The sequence below is a fragment of the Corvus hawaiiensis genome, chromosome 2, assembly GCF_020740725.1.
Source record: "Corvus hawaiiensis isolate bCorHaw1 chromosome 2, bCorHaw1.pri.cur, whole genome shotgun sequence".
Taxonomy (NCBI): domain Eukaryota; kingdom Metazoa; phylum Chordata; class Aves; order Passeriformes; family Corvidae; genus Corvus; species Corvus hawaiiensis.
The window spans coordinates 4,145,814-4,166,819 of NC_063214.1; the positions used below are offsets into that span (position 1 = coordinate 4,145,814).

The following is a 21,006-nucleotide window of genomic DNA, read 5'->3' on the forward strand; positions in this document are numbered from 1 at the left end:
AAGACTTTATTTGGGCTGAAGCCTGCCTTATCAGTATTACCAAAGATTACTGGAGCACTTTGTTTCTTTTAAGTGTAATTGCCATTTTAAAATAAAATGTTGCAAGTGAGCAAAAACTTGACTTTTAAAAGCTAAAAGAGCAGGCTCATGGGTCTCAGTTTGTATTAAATATTGCATGCAGCGCTATTGATTCGTGACACTATAGCATAATTGTTGGTGTTGTGGTGCAGCTTTTCAGCAGAACAGCAATTTTAAAGGCCAAGTATTTTTTGGGAAAATAAATTGCTGGAAAAAGCAAGAATCTGTACAGTTTCTAACATTTGACAGCACCATTTAAAATAGCATAACTTTACATAGGTACATCACCTGGTTCTAAGTATCTGCTAATTTCAGCAAGGTAAGTCCGGTCAACAGAAAAAGCCAACAAAAAGTTTCTGCACAGCTGAGCTTGTAAGATTACCTTCTAGATGACCTGCTGAAATCTAAATGATGTTTTGTGAAGCTGGTGGGAGGAAAAAAGCATGGGTAAAGACAATATAAAAACTTAAGTCCTTGATTTCAAACATGCCAGAAGTGTAGTCCCTAGTTTAATTAGGGTGGTTTTCTCCTCACATTTTTAGCCCTGCATTTACTTAAGCTTCCAACCAGAGCCTCTGAATCACCTGAGCTGGCTCAAAAGCTGTTGTTTTATGTGTAAGGGACTCATGTTTTGGTTTTTGTACTGTTACATTCATTTGTAGCACAGATGGTTTTCTTGGTGGAAAAGCGTTTGAGTATAGCAAATACTTCTCCCCTATCAGGTAAAAGCTGCTTTAAGTGACTTTCATTTGAAATTTTCAGTAATTTTTTTATTCCTTTCTAATCCTGGGTCTAAGTGCCTCTCTTGCATATATGAAGCTGATGCAGGAATACGCACACAGGGCAAAGAATTATGAAATATGTGAAGTTATAGTGATGATTTATGCCTAATTTAAGTGTTTTCTATACAAATTTGGATTTAGAAATCTCAGTTCATAGACAAAACTTTATTTCATCTGTGAAGGGAACAAAAAGATTAGACCCTATTCTTGAAGTTTTTTAATTCCTTCATGTGTATTTATTGTGGCTTTGTCAGCTTGAGGCTTTAGTATAATTTTCCTTTTTCTATTTAAATTCCACCAGTGTTACATCAAAGCTGACAGTTCATTCTGTGCCTGTCTTTTGTTTTGGTTACTCATCTCCTGGTTTTGTATTTACAATGCTAAGATTAAGTATTTCTTGCTGTGGCCAGAACAATGAGCAATGTAGCAACTCATCAGAGCATGTAAAAAGCGATTGCTGTCAACTGTGGTGCTCTTCCCTCCCACATCAAAATCACAGGCTGTCCCAAAAATTCAGTCTGATGTTTCTAATCTCCAGCAACTCTGAAAGGTGAATTTGAGCATACCTAGATTACCTGAACTGTCTAATTGGCCTTTCTAAAAAGTCGCCTGGTTGTTTTCAGAAACCAGGATTGAGTAGTGGAACTGAAATAAAAGTGCAGATTGTGAAGTGCTGTGACTTGTGCTGTTACACCCATTTTATTTCTTTCCTGTTGTTAGTGGCAAAGATTAATGAAACTTTTGTAAAGTTGGATAGAAACGAGAAGGGAAGTATATTAAACTACCCCCAGTTGCTGAATGCTAATTATTGTGTCAGATCTCATTAGGAAATAGGTGCACACACAAGACTCTGCTTGCTTATTTTAACACATCTGCTTCAAGAAAGAACTCTGCAAATTGGAGAAGGGCTTGTAGGTCAATATTCTACATATGTCAATTTACAAGACATTTTTGTTTCTAACTATCCTTCATCTCATGTTTCAGCAGGAGAGCAGAATAAGAATAATTAGGGCAGAGTTGTACTGTGTTAGGGCAGTGGTGGGTGGGAGAGGACTTGAATTCAGCACACTGTGCTCTAAGAAAATTCTTATTTTTGCAGGCATGTGATTTCAGTGAAAGTGATTATGAGACTGTGATTAGCAGATAATAGAATTTAATGGATTTTCATATGTAAGCCTCTCAAATGTGATAAATAAGGGCAGAAGTCTTGAGAGGTGTTCTTATGAGAGTCAAAGCTTTGTATTGAAAAAGTGGTATGTAGGAAAAATGTGTACTTAATGTGGCTGTACATAACAAATGCTACGCAGCAGAAAAAATACAGCTATTTGTACATTAAATTGATAGAAACAGTTTGTTTCAGTCAGTGGTGCATCCTCATTGACTGTCTATTCCAATCTCTATGGTTGGGACTGATGAAGAGGACAAAAATGTGGTTAAGGAATGACCAATTGATGTGTGTTGTCTGTCATCATAGGGTTCTCTTCTGTCTCTGGGTTGTCTTCCTTCTTGAGCAGCCTCAGTCCCTTGCTTCTTTGTATGGAACCATGGATCCTACAGCTTTTTCATTTCTTAAAGGCTCCCATTTTTCTCTCTGGTATAATCAGGGTTTGTAGGGATGGTGTGTTCCAAGAGCTTGCCCCAAATATGGAAATGTGAAAGAGTCAAAGCTTTGAAGGTTGCAAGGTCACGTCATAAAAAGGGAGAAATGTTGCTCCTTGATGACTTTTCCATTCTGTTGCTAAGAGTTGCAAAACTCAGATTTCCAATTTGATCATAAGCTGGTAAGGAAATTTTCAGGGAACTGGGAGTATTGCATTTCTCTATCGTTAATATTGAGCAGTAAGAAAAAGTAAACAATAATGTATCAATGTCAGAAAACTACTAAATGATTATCATATATTGAATAATTTGATGACAACTATTTATAACTGTGTGATAAATATTTTGCCTCAGAAAATGATGGTTGGATGTAGTCATAGTTGTGGTCCCCAGGACAGCTCTTGGACTAAGAGAGGAATAGGAAGATAAAAACTGAGGATCAGGTTGGCTTCTTCCCTTTTCCTGGACTTTTGGTTCTTGTCTAACCTCCTAATTTTACAGGATTGATATTCAATTCATAACTCTCAAATCTGAATTGTGCTGCCTTCTTCCCTGGCCCTGTGAATACTCCAACATTTGCATTGTAGAAAACTGGGAGGTCTGTTAAAGGCATCATTTTAATAACACAAAAACCCTAAAGAATAGCAGTTTCTTAGCAAAAATTTAGTTCATTCTACAGAAAAGAGGTTAAAGATTTCGTAACATTCTTTAACTATGGATTCCTTTTGGTGTGCGTTTTTTCAATTATATAAATCCAAATTTATGAAAGCTTTTTTCAGTGTTTCATACTTAGACCAGAAAGTCATGGGACTATTTTAAATAAATATGTGAAGACCTTCAGAGATGTAGCACTGTTTGGTTAAAAAAAAAAAAACCAAACTTGTAGTGTCCTTCATGAAAAAAATACCCTGTGAGGACATATGCCAAGAAATCTTTTTCTTTTTACTGCTCTGAAATGACAAACATAAATGGCTTTTCCTTTAAAAGGACATCCTGCTGGCAGGTGATATATTAACTAGAGGCATTGGACCAACATCTCAACAATTGTGTTCAGCTGTAACTTAATAAAGCATTGCTCTCCTAGGGTCAAGTTGGTTGTGACAACAGAGAAAGTTCTGGAAGATAAATGTGCAAGGTGTAATCTTTTGGTAAACTACAAAAGAACCTGACATCTAATTTGACCTCTTGTTGATGTTCCATGACTGCCCCTCACCAGCTGCAGTGATTTTTATCTACAGTAGGTTCCAAATAAAGTTCTAGGTTTCAGTTGGGTGCAAAAAGTCTTACTATGCTTAAACACCGAAGTCTGGTGCTGCTCTTGCAGCTGCAGTATCTCAAAAATAAAGGGATAATTATGCTTGATTCCAAAAGGTAAAAGAAAATAATTAAGCACTAAATTAAGCTAAAAATGATCAACATATGTTTGGGTATCTCCTTGATCAGGACGTGCTCTGAGCTCAGAGTGCCCACATGTTTGTGTTGCTTTGTGTTACAAACAAGATCATTTTGGAAAGTCAGAACTTGTTCTACATATCTTGGGGAGATTGTGGTGTTCTAAGAAAACTGTGAACTGAAAATAGAGCAAGCAAATGTATAACTCTCTCCACAACTCCATAGGTTATTTTCCTTCAGAAACTTGAACAGCAGGCCTATGGAAAAATGTACTTCCTGAAGCTCTCAAAGTCTTGTCATAAGAAGTTCTTCATTAAAGTAATAATACCTTTTAGCTCTTTCCTAATTTGGGTGAACCTAAAGGGATTGCAAATCTGCATAAGATATCCTGGCCTACCTACCAAATAAACTGAAATATAGTCAAATGAAATTTTCTCCTTTCTCTCATTAGCTCTGCTAGAAGTTGATTTACAAAATTACTTTGTTTTTAATGTAACTGAAAAGTTGAGTAATGATATGAGGGAGGCTGAAAGAGCATGGGAGTTATCATAGTTGACATCTTTGCTTTTCACATGCAGGACAGTGTAGAAATGAGGAGATGTCTGAGAGTTTGTTTTGATGATGCACTCCTTGACTATAGTGAATGGAGTGGGTTTAATGCCAGCTTATTTATAGTGTAAGATAATTAAGAGCTTGATGCTCCCTCCATTTGTGCACTCAGAAATGGGAGGAAAGGAAGGAGCACTGGGGAAGGGGCAGCAAGTTATTCCAGGAAATTTTAACAAGTATGACTGAGCCTCAGCTCCCTGAGGAGACAATGCTACTTTACAAGTCCTCAGTAAATAAGTAATTAAATAGGAAGGATGAATAAACTGACTTACAGGAAAACACTGGTAATTGTTCTCTTTTCTGTCCCCTTTTTTTTCCCCTTCTGTTCCTGCCTTGAGTTCACAGATTGTATATAAGGTTCATATGGATAGCTTTTTTTTTTCCTTTTAAAAATACTGTAGGCTTCTCATTTTTATGTATTCATTTCTCAGCGCACTTGGACACTTTGTTAAGGATGTTTGCAACCTGTAATAGAAGTTATTCTGCAGAGACTTTAGGCATGGCTCTGTTTAACCTAGAAAATGAGTAAGGTTGTAATGCATGTAGCTGGAATACATAAGCTTATGAATTTACATGCAAATAAACTGAGCTGCTACTGATGTTATTCAGCTTGCTCCACTTGTAATAATTGGTTCTTCTGTTCACCTCTCAGATTTTATTTCCAGAGGTTTTAGGCTCAGTTAAATGGCAGGATATGATAGCATTGCTTTTGGCTTTCACTGGAGTATATCAACATGATCCCTCGCGAGCCAATAAATATAAGTTTTTGCCTTTAATTAGTCACATAGCTCTAATCTTGGTTTTACCCCCTTTTGATCCTCTGCCTGGAAGGGATAAGTAGCTTGAGAAAAAATGAAGTCATGAATTTATTTGTAGATAGTGATAACACTTGTTAGGATGGTGGTGGGAGGCTGGAGGTGATTTATGAAAGATTCAAGTGTTCAATTCTCCATCGGCAGTTTGGTAACAGGTAATTCAGCCAGATATGTGCCACAGGTATGGGCTCCACTTCACCTGGCAGCACAACAGCCGGAGAGGACTGGGGAGTGGTTCTGAAGGAGCCCATTAGTAAATACTTAAAGGAAGAGTTGTGCTGCAGGGGAGCTTTGCAGTGCCATCAGTTCAGCTCCTGTGGGTAGTGTCAGATTAAGGCATCCACACTGATACAGCTCCTCATTACTGATACACAGCATGCTGGCAAAAATCACTGATCTGTCACTTCACCTTCCTCTTCATATCTTTAGTTTTGCTTCTTTAGTTTTATGTCTCAGCCTGAATTAATGTGTTAGTGTTTATAAAGCACTCCACAGATGAAAAGCTTTACATAGCTGCTTTGTGTAATTATTATTTTTAATTGTTTCCATTTGTATAGTTTCAATTAGAACCACTAATGGACTAGCATGAACTCAAGAAGTAGAAAAGGCAGGATTTTTTATTCTTCTTTTTAAAGAAAGTAGGCTTAAGAAAAAATGGGGAAGGATGGAAGAAGTGGACAGATATTCTGGGTTTCACTTCATCCATATTAACCTCATTGACTGCTTGCTAATTGCAGGAATTTAAATATGCCAATGCTCACATAAAACCCCTGAGATCCTTTGCTTTTCAGTGGGAAAACCTGGAACTTCAAAAGGTGTTTATACAATTTCTGCCATCGGTGGTATTGAAATGCTTTTTTCCCCAGAATGACTTGAGGAAATGAAAATGGGAAGCTCTGAGTCACAGCCTTCTTTGTTGGTGCACATAGCCAGGACCACTGGTGTGCTGGAATTCTGTGCTATTCACTTAAAACTCTACTGCTTGGAATGGTAAAGGCAAAAAAATCTTCCTGCTGCTGAAGGGGAGTTTCAGATGTCAGAATTGTAGATCCAAAGCTGGGAAAGCAAGTAAAACAGAACTAATATTTGGAAATTTGTGCATTCAAGTCAGATTTGTGATGTGATGCAATGCACAATTTTTGAAGGGTTTAAGTGGTAAAAGCAGGCATTTGACTCAGTATGTGCATTAAATCCTGGGGCAGACAAGGTCAGCTCTCAAACTGAGGGCTGAGAAAATCTACCAAGTATCTCTGCCTGCCCTGATGATGTTGCGGCTTCCCAGCAGGCCAGACCAATTGGCAGGGTTGAAGTTCATGGGAAGTGCAGGTCTGGCAGGAGGGGAGTTTGTGGACCTGCTTGGGTACCCAGGGGCTTGGTGAGTCAGAGCCAATGCAGTGGTGATGTGACACCACAGGGCTGCTCACAAACACCTGAATAAGATTAACAGGCAAACTCTGAATTGGTAGAAATTCTTAAACTAGAAATGTACAGATTGCTCAGGGTTTGTTATTTGGGGTGGGTTTTGTTTTTTTTTTTTTTTTTCTTAAAGCTTCCTCCAGACTGTTTTTCTGTGCTTCTAAATACCTGAGGACACAGGAACATTCACCACAACATTATCTGTGCTATTTTGGAGATCCAGCAAGGTCCCCCAGGCCACATAGCTGATGCAGCCAGCTACTGTGCAGCATTACCAAAGTACCCAGTGGCTTCACTGAGCGGTGTTGTAACATTCTGCTCCAGTTCCTGAGTGTACGAGGTGCTGGGAAGGACAGATCCAGGATTGCTGCAGCTCCCCATATTTAGGAAACAAAGCAACACAGCAGCAAATTTGTCTTCTGCTGATAAACAGCTAATGCTTGTTGGAGCTTGATTGGATTATACCTACACTTTGATTTAGTTATTTTGTAGTTGTAATTTATTTCTTAGGCCTTGTTTGTCTTATTCCAATTATAAGGAAGTATCAGCATTTACACTTATGTATTTTAAGTCGTGACATACTTCATTTACTAATCATATTTACTAATTTACTACTACATTTAATAATGTAGCGATAGGACAGGGGGAATGACTTTAAACTGGAACAGGGCAGGTTTAGATTGGATTTCCTGTGAGGGTGATTAGGAAGAGAAGTTGTGGGTGCCCCAACCCTGGAAGTGTTCAAGGCCAGGTTGGATGGAACTCTGAGCAATCTGGTTTAGTGAGAGGTGTCCCTGCCCATGGATGATCTTTAAGTCCTGTTCAACCCAAGCTAGTCTATGGTTCTGTTGAGTGACTAAACTTGCTTCTAACATGTCTGTTATTCCACAGCAGACCCCTGTGTTTCAGCACATGTGTGTTGATGTTTAGAGCTGTCACATTCCTTCTTCAGGTATTCTTGGTTAATCCCGTAAATCTCACTCAGCCAAGTGAGGATTGCTGGGCTCTTGTTCCCCTTGCCCTCCCAGCATCAGCATTATTCTGTGTTTTATCACATCAGGTTCTGCAGCTGCTGGCAGCCAAATGTACCACACAACTATTGTTATTAGCTAGACACAGCTTTATTCTGGTAGCAGATACCCGTAAAACCACTGGGTTATGTATTTTTTATTATTATTTCTTTTGTAAGACAGAGCAGGCCTCTGTCACAGGTACCAGGGACAGTGCAGTGGCAGATCTTTGAAGGGCACACAGCAGGGTTAAGTGTAGTGAGCTGTAGTATCTTGAAAGGGTGTAGACTTTCTGCTCTCACTTTCCACTCAGTTCTGAATCCATTGGAAGTGTTGCATTACAAAAGGGATAAGATGCCCCTAGAAAGGTGATCAGCAGCACTTTTCACCACTGAATTGTGAGGTTTTACTAGTGTCTCTCATTTAAAAAGCAAATTACAGCATGGCACGCTGTCCTTGCAGATCCTTGGTGCAAGTCATTGAGTCTTTTGTAGTCAATAATGCATTCAGGGAAACAATGGTCTTGTTCCAGAGTGCTGGCAACAAAGGTATTTTATATAGCAGTGGCTGGTTTCAATTATATTTCAGTTTATAATAAACAGCCTTCATATGTATGCATATATGTATGAATTCTTTTGGGTTTTCTTCACATTTTTCTGTACATCTCTTTTTTGAATGTACTTTTTAATAATCTGTTATGGAAGGAATGATGTATTATTCTCTCTGCCTTCTGTTTTATAATTTCTCTGCCATACCCCAACAGTAGGAACATCATTCTGTGGGTAACGTTTTCACTGGTGTATTATCGTATTCCTGCCTAAATTTTGGTCAGTCAAATAAATTGATTGCCTCACTAGCCTGAGCCCTACATCCAAGTATGTATTTTGAGATGTAAATATGTTACTTGTCATACTGATCTTTTCTAGTAGGTGCACAAAGTTCTTTGTTCAAGACCTCTGATGCCCTTTCCTTCTGGAACAGAGACAATTCACTCTCCAAAAGCTGGAGCAGGGCTGTCTTATTTTCCCTACTGATCCCAAGGTCCTATGCTGGCTAATCCCCAAGTGAGAGTCGATTGTTTCATGTATCTGAAGTTGGTTTCGCTTGAATTCCATGGTTCATCCCCCAAATCTCACCAAATCTTGGTCTTGCTTGCCTGTAGAAAACATTTATATGAACCAGAAGAGTTTTCAGAGCAGAGCTGGATCACCTGGAGCAGCTCATCTCAGTTGTTCAGTGCTTCATGTAAATAACAGAAAATGAGTCACTTTTGGATTTCTATTTTGAGTGCATGAACAACTTTCTCTTCTGTATTCTCTTGTTTATATTGCTCTAAGTATTCCTTATTTGTTCAATTCTGATTTTGTTGTTTCCTTTTAATCATGTTTACTTCCACAGATTGAGGGGTTTGCCCTCTACTCTCATATTCTGTGTCTACGTAGCAAACAGATGTCACATTTTCCTCTAAACCTGCATTGTGAATTGTCATTTTAGTTCTACAGAGCTAATAAAAGTGTGCTATGTGTTGCTATTCATTCCCTAAGCAACTTTGTCACCTCAATTTTAAATATAAGAACATAAGTAGTTCAATTGCTGTTTTATTTTGTTAGCTACATCAACTGGTACTTGCTAAGACACATACAAATAGCTGGGGAATTTTGTCTGGGTTTTTTTTCCTTTTAAATAGGCCCATTTTGTGAGTTCAGTGTTATCACTTGTCTGTGGGGGTCTGAGCACCTGTTTTCACATACAGAATTGTAGATTTTGGGAAAAGTGAAGGCAAAGAAAAATGAGTTAGTGGGAATGGGGGGAAATACAGCTTGATACCTTCAACTTACAGCAATTCTGTAGTTCTTTTAAATATTCTTTAGTCTTGCTGTTTTCAATGTCATCTTAAATGCCACCTGTGCCTTAAAAAGTTCATTTCCTAGGTATGTTCATTTGAGATAAGTTGTTTTTTCTGCAGTTCTGTAGTTATGTAGTGTGTAGGTGGTTTTGCCTGAATGTCACTATAGCAGCAAGATGTGTAAATGTGCATGTCAGATGGCAGCTGTGCATACCAAGTGCGGGTCCTCTTCTGGTGTTTCCTCGTTTAGACCTTTCTGATCTCATTTTTATGAAGATCATCTCACTGGAGATTAGTATAAGGGAATTTTTAAAAACTTCTAAAACTCCCTTTATTTTTACTGTTCAGCTTGTTTCCATGGAAATGGGACCTATAAGATTGTCAGGAGTGAACAGCTGAGTGTGTTCTACATGTGTAGATTTCATTAGGTGACTCCCAGCTGAGATCTGGGATGACCTAAATAAGTAGTAAACCATTTAGTGGGGTAACAAAAAAAAAAAAAAAGGATCAGTTTGGAGAAAACACTGTGTGCATTCTTTTTATCCTCACTGGATGTGAGAAGTAAGGAAATGTTTATTTAATTGTTTTTGGGTACATGAGCTGTGTGGACACACTTGCAACTTTCTTCAGACTGTTTTTCAGGACAGTAGCGTTTCTGTATGACAAACACAGTCCATCCCTTTTAACAGGATGGACTTTAACAGTGACCTGAACTGTCTCAAGTGAGTGTTTGTGGGAAATGAGGGGATATATATGTCAGAATATTGCACTTCTACAGTTCAGGTTCACTGAATTTTCAAATGTCAGCCTATGTTTATGTGTAAGAAGTAGCTGACAACTCCATTTCTGAAATTACCTCTCTTGCTGAAGCCAAGTCTACCATGAACCTTGTATATTTTGTTCCTCAGTTTAGAGTGGAAACCTTCCTTTTGTTGCCAGATAAGAAATAAGACTTATTACCACTGAGGATTTGCCTAAACAGTTGTGTCTTCTTAGCAGGTAGTAAAATGTGGAATGGCTGAAGACAGCAGGTTTTGTCCCCTAGTTTCCCATCCCATGATATTTTCAGGCACAACTTCTTCCATCAGTTCTCTGCATGGAAAGCCAGTGTTTATCCCCATGCTTTGCTCAACAACAAATGATTTGTGTAGAATATTTTACCCAGGGGTGCCATTGTGTGCCAGATATCCAAATATGTTGATGTTAAGTTTGCCACAACTTTTTCTTATTTAGAGGTGAGCTAAGGGACACTGGTTAGGTATATGTAGATGCAGAACCCTTCATTTTTAGAGAGTTATCCTTTGAGTAAAATGATAAGGAGAAAGGGGAGGGAACTTTCTTGCTTAGCATATAAATGGAGTAAAATTTGTAAGAGCAGGTGGTTCCTCCCATAAACTGGTGAGTGAAGGTATGGGCTTAAGTAACCAGTGTCCCCACACCCCCCTTTTCTCTTAAAATGAGGTGTGCAAGATTCTAAAACTGCCATCCCAGGTTACCAAACTGCTGCTGGGCTTGGTGCCTCAGTAACTGTTATCTGAGATGAAGAACCCAGTGTTAATCCATCAATCAGTGTGACAGCTTGTGGGAGAGGTGTCTTTCTCTACATGTGAAGTTTGCCTCGATATCAGCTCATTAGGAAATAGACAGTTTCAATTCCTTGATATAGCTACCCCTGTTAATGGGAACAGCTTTCAGTACTGATGTGTACTAAATGGCTCTTGCTAATTTTAAGTCTCCAGTGTTTTGGTTTAAAATAGAATTTAAAAAAATTGGAATCAATGAAAACAGATTTCAGTATTACATAGCTAACACAGATTAAAGTTACATAATTTGCTCTTAATCGTGTTCTTTGTACAGCTGTTGGATGTTAGTGAAGTTTAAAAACAAAACGGGGGTTGTGAAGTAGCTTGTAGAGATACGGAAACAGCTGAGACTTTAACTAAAATCCCAGTGTGGTTTGTTTGTAGCCTAATCTGATATTTTGTACCCGGATGTGTTTAGTATCTTGGAATCTTCTCTCTACCAATCTTCAAATTGTATGTTCTTCTATTTTAGTGACTTACTCCTGCTTTATGTAAAATGTAGCCTCTTAGCCATGCTGTTGCTTTTTAATAGAATTTTGAAGTCCTTCCTCCAAACCATGTTTTTATCATGTCTTTCCCAAAAATCCTAGAACTCCAGGTGTAAGAATTAGCTTTATGCTGCTGCTTCTGTCAACATTAGCAGAGGTTTTCCTCATCTGAAAGGACTGTAATCAAAAGTTTTTGAAAGTAAAGCAGCACATTGGGACGGCTGAAGTTTGAAGGAGGTCTGAACTGTCAGCTTGACTAAGCCAGACAACTCCTGCCAGCTTTTGTGCCTATCAGGTCAGGGATTTTTGGGGGAGCATCACATCCCTATGCAAACATCACCAGTGAGATGCTTCTGCTCATTTGGTTTTGAAGCTTTTCACAACTGTTTATAAGAACTTGTAACTGGATTAAATAAGAGCTATAATATGACATACACCCAAAATAAAACCAGTGTGTGTTTGATAAATTGTTTAGCTTTTTGTTGGCTGCACTGAATTCAACTGTTGCCTTTTCTGACTGTTTTTATCAGAAGAGAAATGCAAAACTCAGGTAAAAGTAAAAGCAGATTGTATTTCGTGCAGGGAGACTGTGTCCATGTCAGAGACTATCACAGAGTGAGTTCTGTCAGACTTCTCAGTCACGGAAAGTGACATTTTGGGGGAGGTGGAAGTCACCTTGATAGCACTCAGTATCTAGGACTGTACCTAGGAGCGTGTGCTGTATTTAGAACCGTACCTTACCCAGCATGGCCCAGTGCAGGGGCTTGGTTGAGATGCTCAGTGTTAACCTTTTTCCAAGTATTTTAGATGTGGGATGGTTAGACTACTAGTTCTATTATACAATTTTGCACATTTTAAACATTTTTCTTGCCCAAAGAGGAATTCATCTGAAATAGGAGATGTCAGCGGGCTATGTGGGAGCACAGTGGAAAGGCCCAGGCGCACAGCATGAGAGATCTGCTTTGAATGAACTAAAGCACTGACCATGTTTGATCAATCCATTTTGTTTTATTCTTTGAAACCACTTATTGAAGTGCTGAGCCTTTATTTTCCTACAGAAAAATAGGTTTATGGTATTAATTGTGTGGTTAACAGCTAACTTTCGGGCTTTAATTTCTAAGTTCAAATTGAGATACTGATTCAGAGTGAATATATAAATATTTCTGAAGAGAATCTCCTGGTAAGAGGAGGATATTTTGGATATTTTTTTTTCTTCCTTAATTTTGAGACAGTAGCATGTTGAGGCTTGCTTTAAGATGGCCTATGCCAGTTTGGAAGGTTGGTCTGTATTTTAAAAACTATGGTTTTTAAACCACCTACCTACTCTTTAATTCTGTTTAGTGTGGTGGGGAGATGTTTGGTGGATTTTTTGGTTCGTTTTTTCTTTTTGAGACCTCTGGAGAATACAGCACATGATGTGTTCTTTTAATGTGACTTTAATGTTGGTTGGTTTTGGTTCTTGTTTTGTTTGTTTTCTGCTGCTTGTACCCTGATGGAACAGTACATCTAAAAGCCAAGCTAAAACTTCTGGTGCAATATTTTTGGATACAGAACTATAAATAGTTCTGTGTTTTGATAAGAAAACCTCTCTCTAGTGCTACATTGATATTATGACTGCTTAGTAGAAAGTTGATTCAGATATATTGAAGCTATTTTTGGGATGTTAATAATATCTTGGAGTATCTGATTATGTAATAAGCATTTGGTGAGCCTTTGATATAAAATATATGAATATATATATATATAAATATATAAACACAGCCTGTATTTCTGCTAGGCCCCAGTCATTTTTTAATCTTTCTATTAATAGAAACATCATTATTATATAGAATCACTGTGGAGTTTGTGAAATAAAACTTGTGTAGTGTTCTGTAGTTATCTTCTCTTAACTACTGTCATTCCACTAAACTTGAAGTAATTAATTTCATAATTAAGCCATAGATGCATATACATGGGGCATGTGTGTATGCATATGCCCGATACATATTTTTCCTGGTTTTCAAACACTTTTGTTTCCTTTCCAGTGGGATGCCATAACTGAAATGGATGAACACAACCGTCCCATTCATACTTACCAGGTGTGCAATGTGATGGAACCCAACCAGAACAACTGGCTGCAAACCAACTGGGTCTCTCGCGACGCTGCACAGAAAATCTATGTGGAGATGAAGTTCACCCTGAGGGACTGCAACAGCATTCCGTGGGTGCTGGGGACCTGCAAGGAAACCTTCAATCTCTACTACATGGAGTCAGATGAGCCTCATGGAGTAAAATTCAAGCCAAACCAGTACACTAAAATTGATACTATAGCTGCTGATGAGAGCTTTACCCAGATGGACTTGGGCGACCGCATCCTCAAACTCAACACCGAAGTTCGTGAAGTTGGGCCCATAAACAAGAAGGGATTTTATCTTGCTTTTCAGGACATTGGAGCATGCATTGCTTTGGTGTCAGTCCGTGTCTATTACAAGAAGTGCCCTTTCACGGTCCGTAATTTGGCCATGTTCCCTGACACCATTCCAAGGGTGGATTCTTCCTCGCTGGTGGAAGTGCGGGGCTCCTGTGTGAAGAGTGCTGAGGAACGGGACACCCCAAAGTTGTACTGCGGGGCAGATGGGGATTGGCTGGTGCCTCTGGGACGATGCATCTGCAGTGTGGGATATGAAGAACTGGATGGTTCCTGCCATGGTAAGAAAACATTGTTCAATTTTTCATTTTTTTTTAATTTTTAGGAGAAGTCCTATACTGTCATATGTACTTTGTGTATTCTCTTGCACTGTCCATAATAGTTTCAAAATGACTTGAGAATAAGGTGCTTTTTTCTGTAGTGGTGGTTGTAAAGAATGAAATCTCAGTGGCTGCTGAGGCTGTCTGCTGGGATCCAACATTTGCTTCATAACAAAAAGGGAGAGGGAGAGTCCGTATGCATCCTTTCCATAAATGACTCTGCTATTTTCCTCAAGAGTTTCTCAGATTGGATGGTGTTAACGCAAGCTGCACAGCAGCCTTGGATAATAGAGAGCATTAAAAGCACTATGCACTGTAATCAGAAAATGAAATTCACTTTGTTGTCTGATCTTGCTGGCATTAATTATCAAAATACATTCGTTGCAAAGATACCATGTTGACAATGCCATTATTGGAAGCCAGCATAATTTTGTACATAAGGTCAAAAGGTTTCTCTCTTAATGGGATAAGGATTTTCTCTGAAACTTTAATGCTGAATGAATTCCTGTCCATTATGCAAGTGAGTCATACCCTAGATCTGTACATGAGCAATATAGCCAGCAGCCAAAGTCTGCCAGAAATGTTTTGTGGAGTACATTGACTCCACTGGTTTGTTCAATTGGCAGCTTGATCTGCTGAACCAGGTACCTTCTAAATGAAATGGAGTACCCAAAGCCACAAGTTTTTGCGTATTTTTAACTATTTCCCCTAAGAATTACAAATTACTATTTTAGAAAATTCCAATCTAATAGAGCTTCCACGTGTTTTGAAGTAACTTTCATAGGTTGGTGTTGTCCATTTAATCTTCTACAGTGAATCTAAATATTTGTGTTATTTTTTTCTGACAGTTTTTCAGAGTACATTTGTTTTGCATTGCTTTTTGAATGTCATGCCCAAGGTAAGCCCAACTGCTTGAGATGCTTTCATAACCAAAGAGCACAATTTAATTTCAGTAGTTCCTGCTCTGCAGTGTATAAACCATGAGTGGAAGGGTTATGTCAGGGTGGCTACATTTGTGCTAAAGCTGGTAGTGGAGGTGGACACATGGAGAGCTGGGAATGCATTTGTACAATGGGATTTTTTCAGTGTGACTGCTGAGTGTTGTGAACTGAACCATGATACAGATGTGTGTTGATGGGCATCTTTCAGACAGCCATAATGTTCTTTTTGAGACTTTACTTCTTGGCTGAGACATGAATAACATTCAGAGTTTAAAAGAGTCATTGCTTGTCAGTAAATCCTGAGCTAACTTTTTAAAACCCATTAAATCAAAAAATACCTGAACTTTACTAACTGTCTGAGGGTAAGTTTTTAAAATTTACATTGAGCTTGTTTTCAGAGAAGCAGCAAGCTGGGGACTAGATGGGGGAAGAAGTAGAAGCCTCTCTATATTAGCCTGATAAGACCTGATATATATTTATAAAATTTTCATGTCTTTTGGGTCCTTCCCCCAAATCCATTCTGTCCCTCCCATTCCTCTGCTGGAATTGCAAATCTAAGTCTTGAAAGTATTTTGCACCATTCTGTCAGTGCTTTGTGCAGGCATAATCTGACATACTTGGGAGAGAACCTTTCTTGTGCATGAAAATAACAGTCCAAATAATAATTTTTTATTTTGAAGCCTATTCTGACAAATAATTGGGTGGTGGGCAATACTTGGTAATAGTTGAATATATTTTTCCTACTTAGAAATGGTGTCAAACTTTTTATACCCCAGCCTGTGGCTCAGTGAGGAATAAGCCCTTCATGGCAAATATGGCTTATCTCTCACAGAATTTCAAGAATAATATTCTATTTTGGTATTTGTGGAAATAGAGTCTCTCTTCACAAAATACAGAATGGCATAAGGAAGGATATTCTGCCTTTGTCATTGCTCATTGTTTTGCAAAGCAGCAAGAATGGGGCTAAAAAACCACCTTTGGTCAGTTTTACTACTGCTGTTAAAAATCATAAGTTATTTTCAGCTGCCTAAATCTGCTTTACCTGCTTCCCTAACTGGCAACACTTCAGTTATTTCAATTGGGTTTATGCATCTCTCTCTGTCTCTGGATCTCTCAGTATTCCCTATCCATTCTATTTTCTTTTAAAAGCATCATTTCAGAGCCAAAGTGTCTGAGAAGAATTCCCAACTGGATTAAAATATCCTTACTTGTTAAATGTATACCCCAATGTGTCTAGTTAGCTCAGAGGAATATTAACAGGGAATTTTTTGCTAATTTGGGACTGTCTTCCTTTTCTGGAGTCAGTGGGGGAAAGTGGCATTGACTGCAAGAGATTCTCAGGTATTTGTGTGTTCTGTACGTTTTTGAATGGGATAACCTCGAATATACCAATCTTCTCTAAATTTATTATGTAAACAATCTGTGAGTCTTTGATTTGAATCTACTTTTCAAGTTTTTTCCACTCAAAATCCTGAAATAGCAGCATCATTCACATGTTATTCTGTTTCTTTAGGCATTAATGAATAAATTAGAACCAATAATTTGGCAATGCTAATCAGAAATTGCTCTGACATGAACTGCTGGCTTTTGCTAATGCATTGACACCGGCCCCATTACCAAGTTGCAGCTTAGGAGGAGGAGATGCTGCACAGGATTCCGGTAAACAACAATTAAAATTGGCATGTTCAGTACTCTGTGTTCTCTGAATGTCAGCCCAAGACAAGAGTTGTGCTAAATTTAACAAGTATATAATATATACAGGCCATATCAGGACTTCATGGTGGGTTTTTTTACATAGGAACAAACAATCATGACAAGGAGCACTCCGCAAACTTAATCATAATGGTTCACTTCTGTTTGGGCATGATACAGAAATAATTGGATGACTGTTAACTGAAGTTTGACTTTTTCATGATTTACCAAAAATTATCTGAATTACTCAAGGTTAGGAATTAATTGCAAAGAAAAATTCAATTATATATAGCAAATACTAATTATTATAGTAATTTCAGATTTTACTTTAGTCTTAACCAATCAGAGTGTGAAAGTGTATTTCACTAGCCATAAAAAGTTGATTCTTCATAAGGAATACTCTCAGGAAGCCACCACTTCCAAAGTGGGGTAAATATGGTATAGTTGAAGCAATATTAAGTGTTAAAAATGTAAAACAACAGGCACTGACAGACTCACCTGGTTTATTTTAATTGAGACAAATAGACTAAGAAGTGAAAATGTAAAATTCAAATCCTCTGACCTTGAGTTGACTGAACAACACTTCCCAGGGATACTAATGCCTGAACACATGGAGTTTTTAATTGAACAAATTAATTCTTTCCATTATTTATCACCTGAATTTGTGGTAATGTTTCCGTGTTAGGCTGCTGAAGTAGAAATCCTATCTTTATGTTCTTCAGCCCTTCCATCTGATCCAATTAGAAACTACTCTCATTTTTCAGATACTAACTAATTCCCTCCTCATTTATGTACCTGTAGTGTGGCTTTGTTATTGGGAAACCAAGCAGTTCATGTTACAGTCATGCTTTTGTTACCTGTATGCTGGCATCAAAATGGGAAAAGGGGGGAATAAAGTACTTTGGAACTGCAAGTTTCAGAGTTGTAGAGATACAGTAGTGTGTAAGGTTCCTTTTGGTTTTTCTTCCACATGTTTATTTGCTCAGGAGATCTAATCTTTACCAGGCACTGAAGGCAGCATCTTTAAAGGAAAAGCATAGAAAGGTTTTGACTACAAAAAAAAGGACAAAATGAGATTAAATACAAAATTTTCAGTGGCTAAAACTTTTCTTTTTAAGGGAAAACCTTCCTGCAGCAGAGTTGGGGCTGTTCACTTGTGTTGCAGTAGATCCTTAAGATATAGGGTGTAAAATTCCAAATTTCTGTTTCCTGCCAACTCCTTTTGGAGAGCCAGAGACAGGAATTTGTCAGAGGCTGAATGAGTGAAGGACTAAGAGGATCCACTGACTGTTTTGTCTCTGTTGCAGAATAGGGTAATCACAATCATCTCTGCTTTGGTCTCTTATGGAGATAATTTAAATAGCTGTCTTTTAATTCATTGGTTTTTTTAATAGCATCTGTGACATACTGGTCAGTTAAAAAAATTAAATAATACTAATTTTTTTCCAAGTAAGCAGCCATATGTTTAATGAAATTTATAACAGATTCTCAACTTTGTGACTGCTCTGAAAGGTCTTTACACTTTTTTCTTGTGCTTAAGCAATGACAGCTTATTTTACATAATTTGTGAGTCTGCAGAGCTTTAGATTTCACCATTTCAATGATAGTACTCGAAACCTTTGTGATTATTGGTGATATGGTTTTCTATCCACTGAAAAACCTCCTCTTCAGCCTATATCAGGCTGCACATCATCTGTGAACACTCAACATGTATTTTAACTTTTAATTCTCAATATGGATAAAGTCGAATTGTGATTTGTCAATTCCAGATTCAGCTCTTAGGTGGAACTGCTAAATAGATGTTTTTAGTGCAATCCAAGAATAAGGATGAGGAAAAAAAATAGAAGTTGTGCATGACAGCAAATCTGTAGGTAAGAGTATAGAAAAGTAATTGATAATGACCTGTTCAAAGCTTCTGAATGTTTAACCACATATAGCTGCTAGCAGATGGAAAAAGTCTGAGCCTGTATACATTAGAAAAAAAATGTTTACAGTAGATGAAAACTTAAATTACTCTCTGTTCTGAAGTGACATTGCAGATGCTACTGGCAGCACTTTTATGTTCCTATATCCTGGTTTTAATTTCTAAATGGCAGGTCATGTGCCAAGCTATTTCAGGCTGTGTCTCTCTTTCATTTGTACCTTTTCCACTTGCACGCAGGAAAATATTTTGTCCTTATGGCTTGCAATGAGTGTAAATTAAAAATAGCATTGTTGCTTGGCTGAAATAGGAGGTAAATGAGGGATGGTGAACTGTGGTATGGATCGGCTATTACTTACTGTCAGAAGGATGAATTTTTAGTGAGTTGCACCAATCCGGAGAGGTGTGACTTGGCTGTATTCAGTAATTTCACCTTTTTTTCAATACTTTTAAGTTGTTTTGATGGCCCTTTCTGATTTGGGGTTTATTTGTTTTGTTTTCATTTGTTTGGATTTTTTCATTGTAGCATTTTTGCATTTTCTTTTCAGTGCCTTAAAAATGTGGATATTTAAGTTAGTTACTGACTTCGATTTTTTTTTTTTTTTTTTTTTTTTTTTTTTTTTTGGGGGGTGGGGGGGAGTTCATTTTGGTTTTGGGTTTTTCTGCAACAAAGTGTTAGGAATTAAATAAGCATCCGAGGGCATCTGTCTTCAATAACTGCCTGAGTTAACAGCCAGAAAAATCTCAATGCTGTAAAAAGTCACATTGTAGCTCCCAGCCAACCCTTTCACTTAATATACAGCCATCTGCAGATTGTTCGGCTGGATAAATTGTAACACAAAAAGTCTGATTAAAAAGCTGGAAGGGGGGTATTGCTACAAAAGTAAGGATTTAAAGAACAAAAAAAAAAACCCCTTTACATTTGGTTCTACATAGTAAAGAAATTCCAGTGATAATAAATGAATAAAAGTTGCTTGCATATTCTTGTCATGTCATACTTGCATCATTTGGAGCAAATAAAGACCCTTGCAATAGTCACTGTAACTTGGTTTCCAGAATATTTCACTGTAAAAATTCAAATCAGAGCCTTGATTTTCTAACTGCACCTAAATAAATTATGCATAAATATAAAGCTTATTGTTTGCAAACTGAATTAATGTTGGCAATTGCTGTTCTTTGCTCTGATACTGAGGTGTGCATTGAATGGAAACCTGCTTTGATAGTGGAAGAAGGAAGCCAGCTGAGGTTAAATAGAGAGTTTCAAACTGAAAAACTTCAATATTTTCTGTTTGTACACACAGACATGAAACTTCAGCAACAAAAGCATGCTGATAACCCAAGTGTGTCTTGCCTCAGGTTCTGCGTTAGTGAATATTGCTGGATATTGATCCTACCAGCTATCCTTGATAAACAGTAGACAAAAATTGTCCAAGGGACTGCAAGGATTGATTTTGTTGTTGTGTGTGACTTGGTAACAGAGCTGCATGATTTGACATTAGCAGCAGCCCACAGTAAATGAGTTATTTGCTCTTGCTCTGCTGAAAGAAGTACACTGCAGTGATGGAAAAATTGTGGTACTAATGGGAACAAGCTGTTTAACTTTTACAGAAAATATAAATACAAGTGCATCTGTACATCTGTTCAACTGTATGGTGACTGAAGTGCATTGTAAAACTGTTGTTCATTATTTTTTATCTTGAAGTTTCTCCTGTGTTGCCAAAACCCAGGACCACTTGACAGGTTGGATGGTGTAGTGTGGCCGGAGGGGAAGGAATGCACTGACTCTGTGGTTCTTGTGTCCCTCACTGTCATAGGATTTGTCCTCAAAATGTGTCACATCCTAGAGACACTAACAGAACCTGTGCCCCTCCGTTCTTGGGTAATGCAGCTTTTCCTTGCTTGCCACATAATTTTTTTTTCCCCTCTTCTGGGATCCGTAGCTAAAGCTTCAGCTCAAATATTTCACATTAATTTGCCTTGTGAGATGTTCATTGCACTTTGCTCATGATCAACCTTAACTGTTTCAATGTTCAAATATATTGAGTGGGGGTGAGTTTTGTTTGAGTGAAACCCTGGGCCTGCTGTATTTAATGAATGCAAAATTTCA

General features: G+C 37.9%; 1 protein-coding gene across 7 annotated transcripts in view; it reads left to right on the forward strand.

Moving 5' to 3' along the window:
- The window catches only part of EPHA6 (EPH receptor A6), a 392,563-nt gene that overhangs the window by 76,562 nt on the left and 294,995 nt on the right, over positions 1 to 21,006 (forward strand). For all 7 annotated transcript variants that reach the window (XM_048293616.1, XM_048293614.1, XM_048293611.1 and 4 more), the window contains exon 3: positions 13,643 to 14,306. In XM_048293616.1, the coding sequence (XP_048149573.1) occupies positions 13,643 to 14,306 (664 nt within the window). The remainder of the gene's footprint in view (positions 1 to 13,642; positions 14,307 to 21,006) is intronic.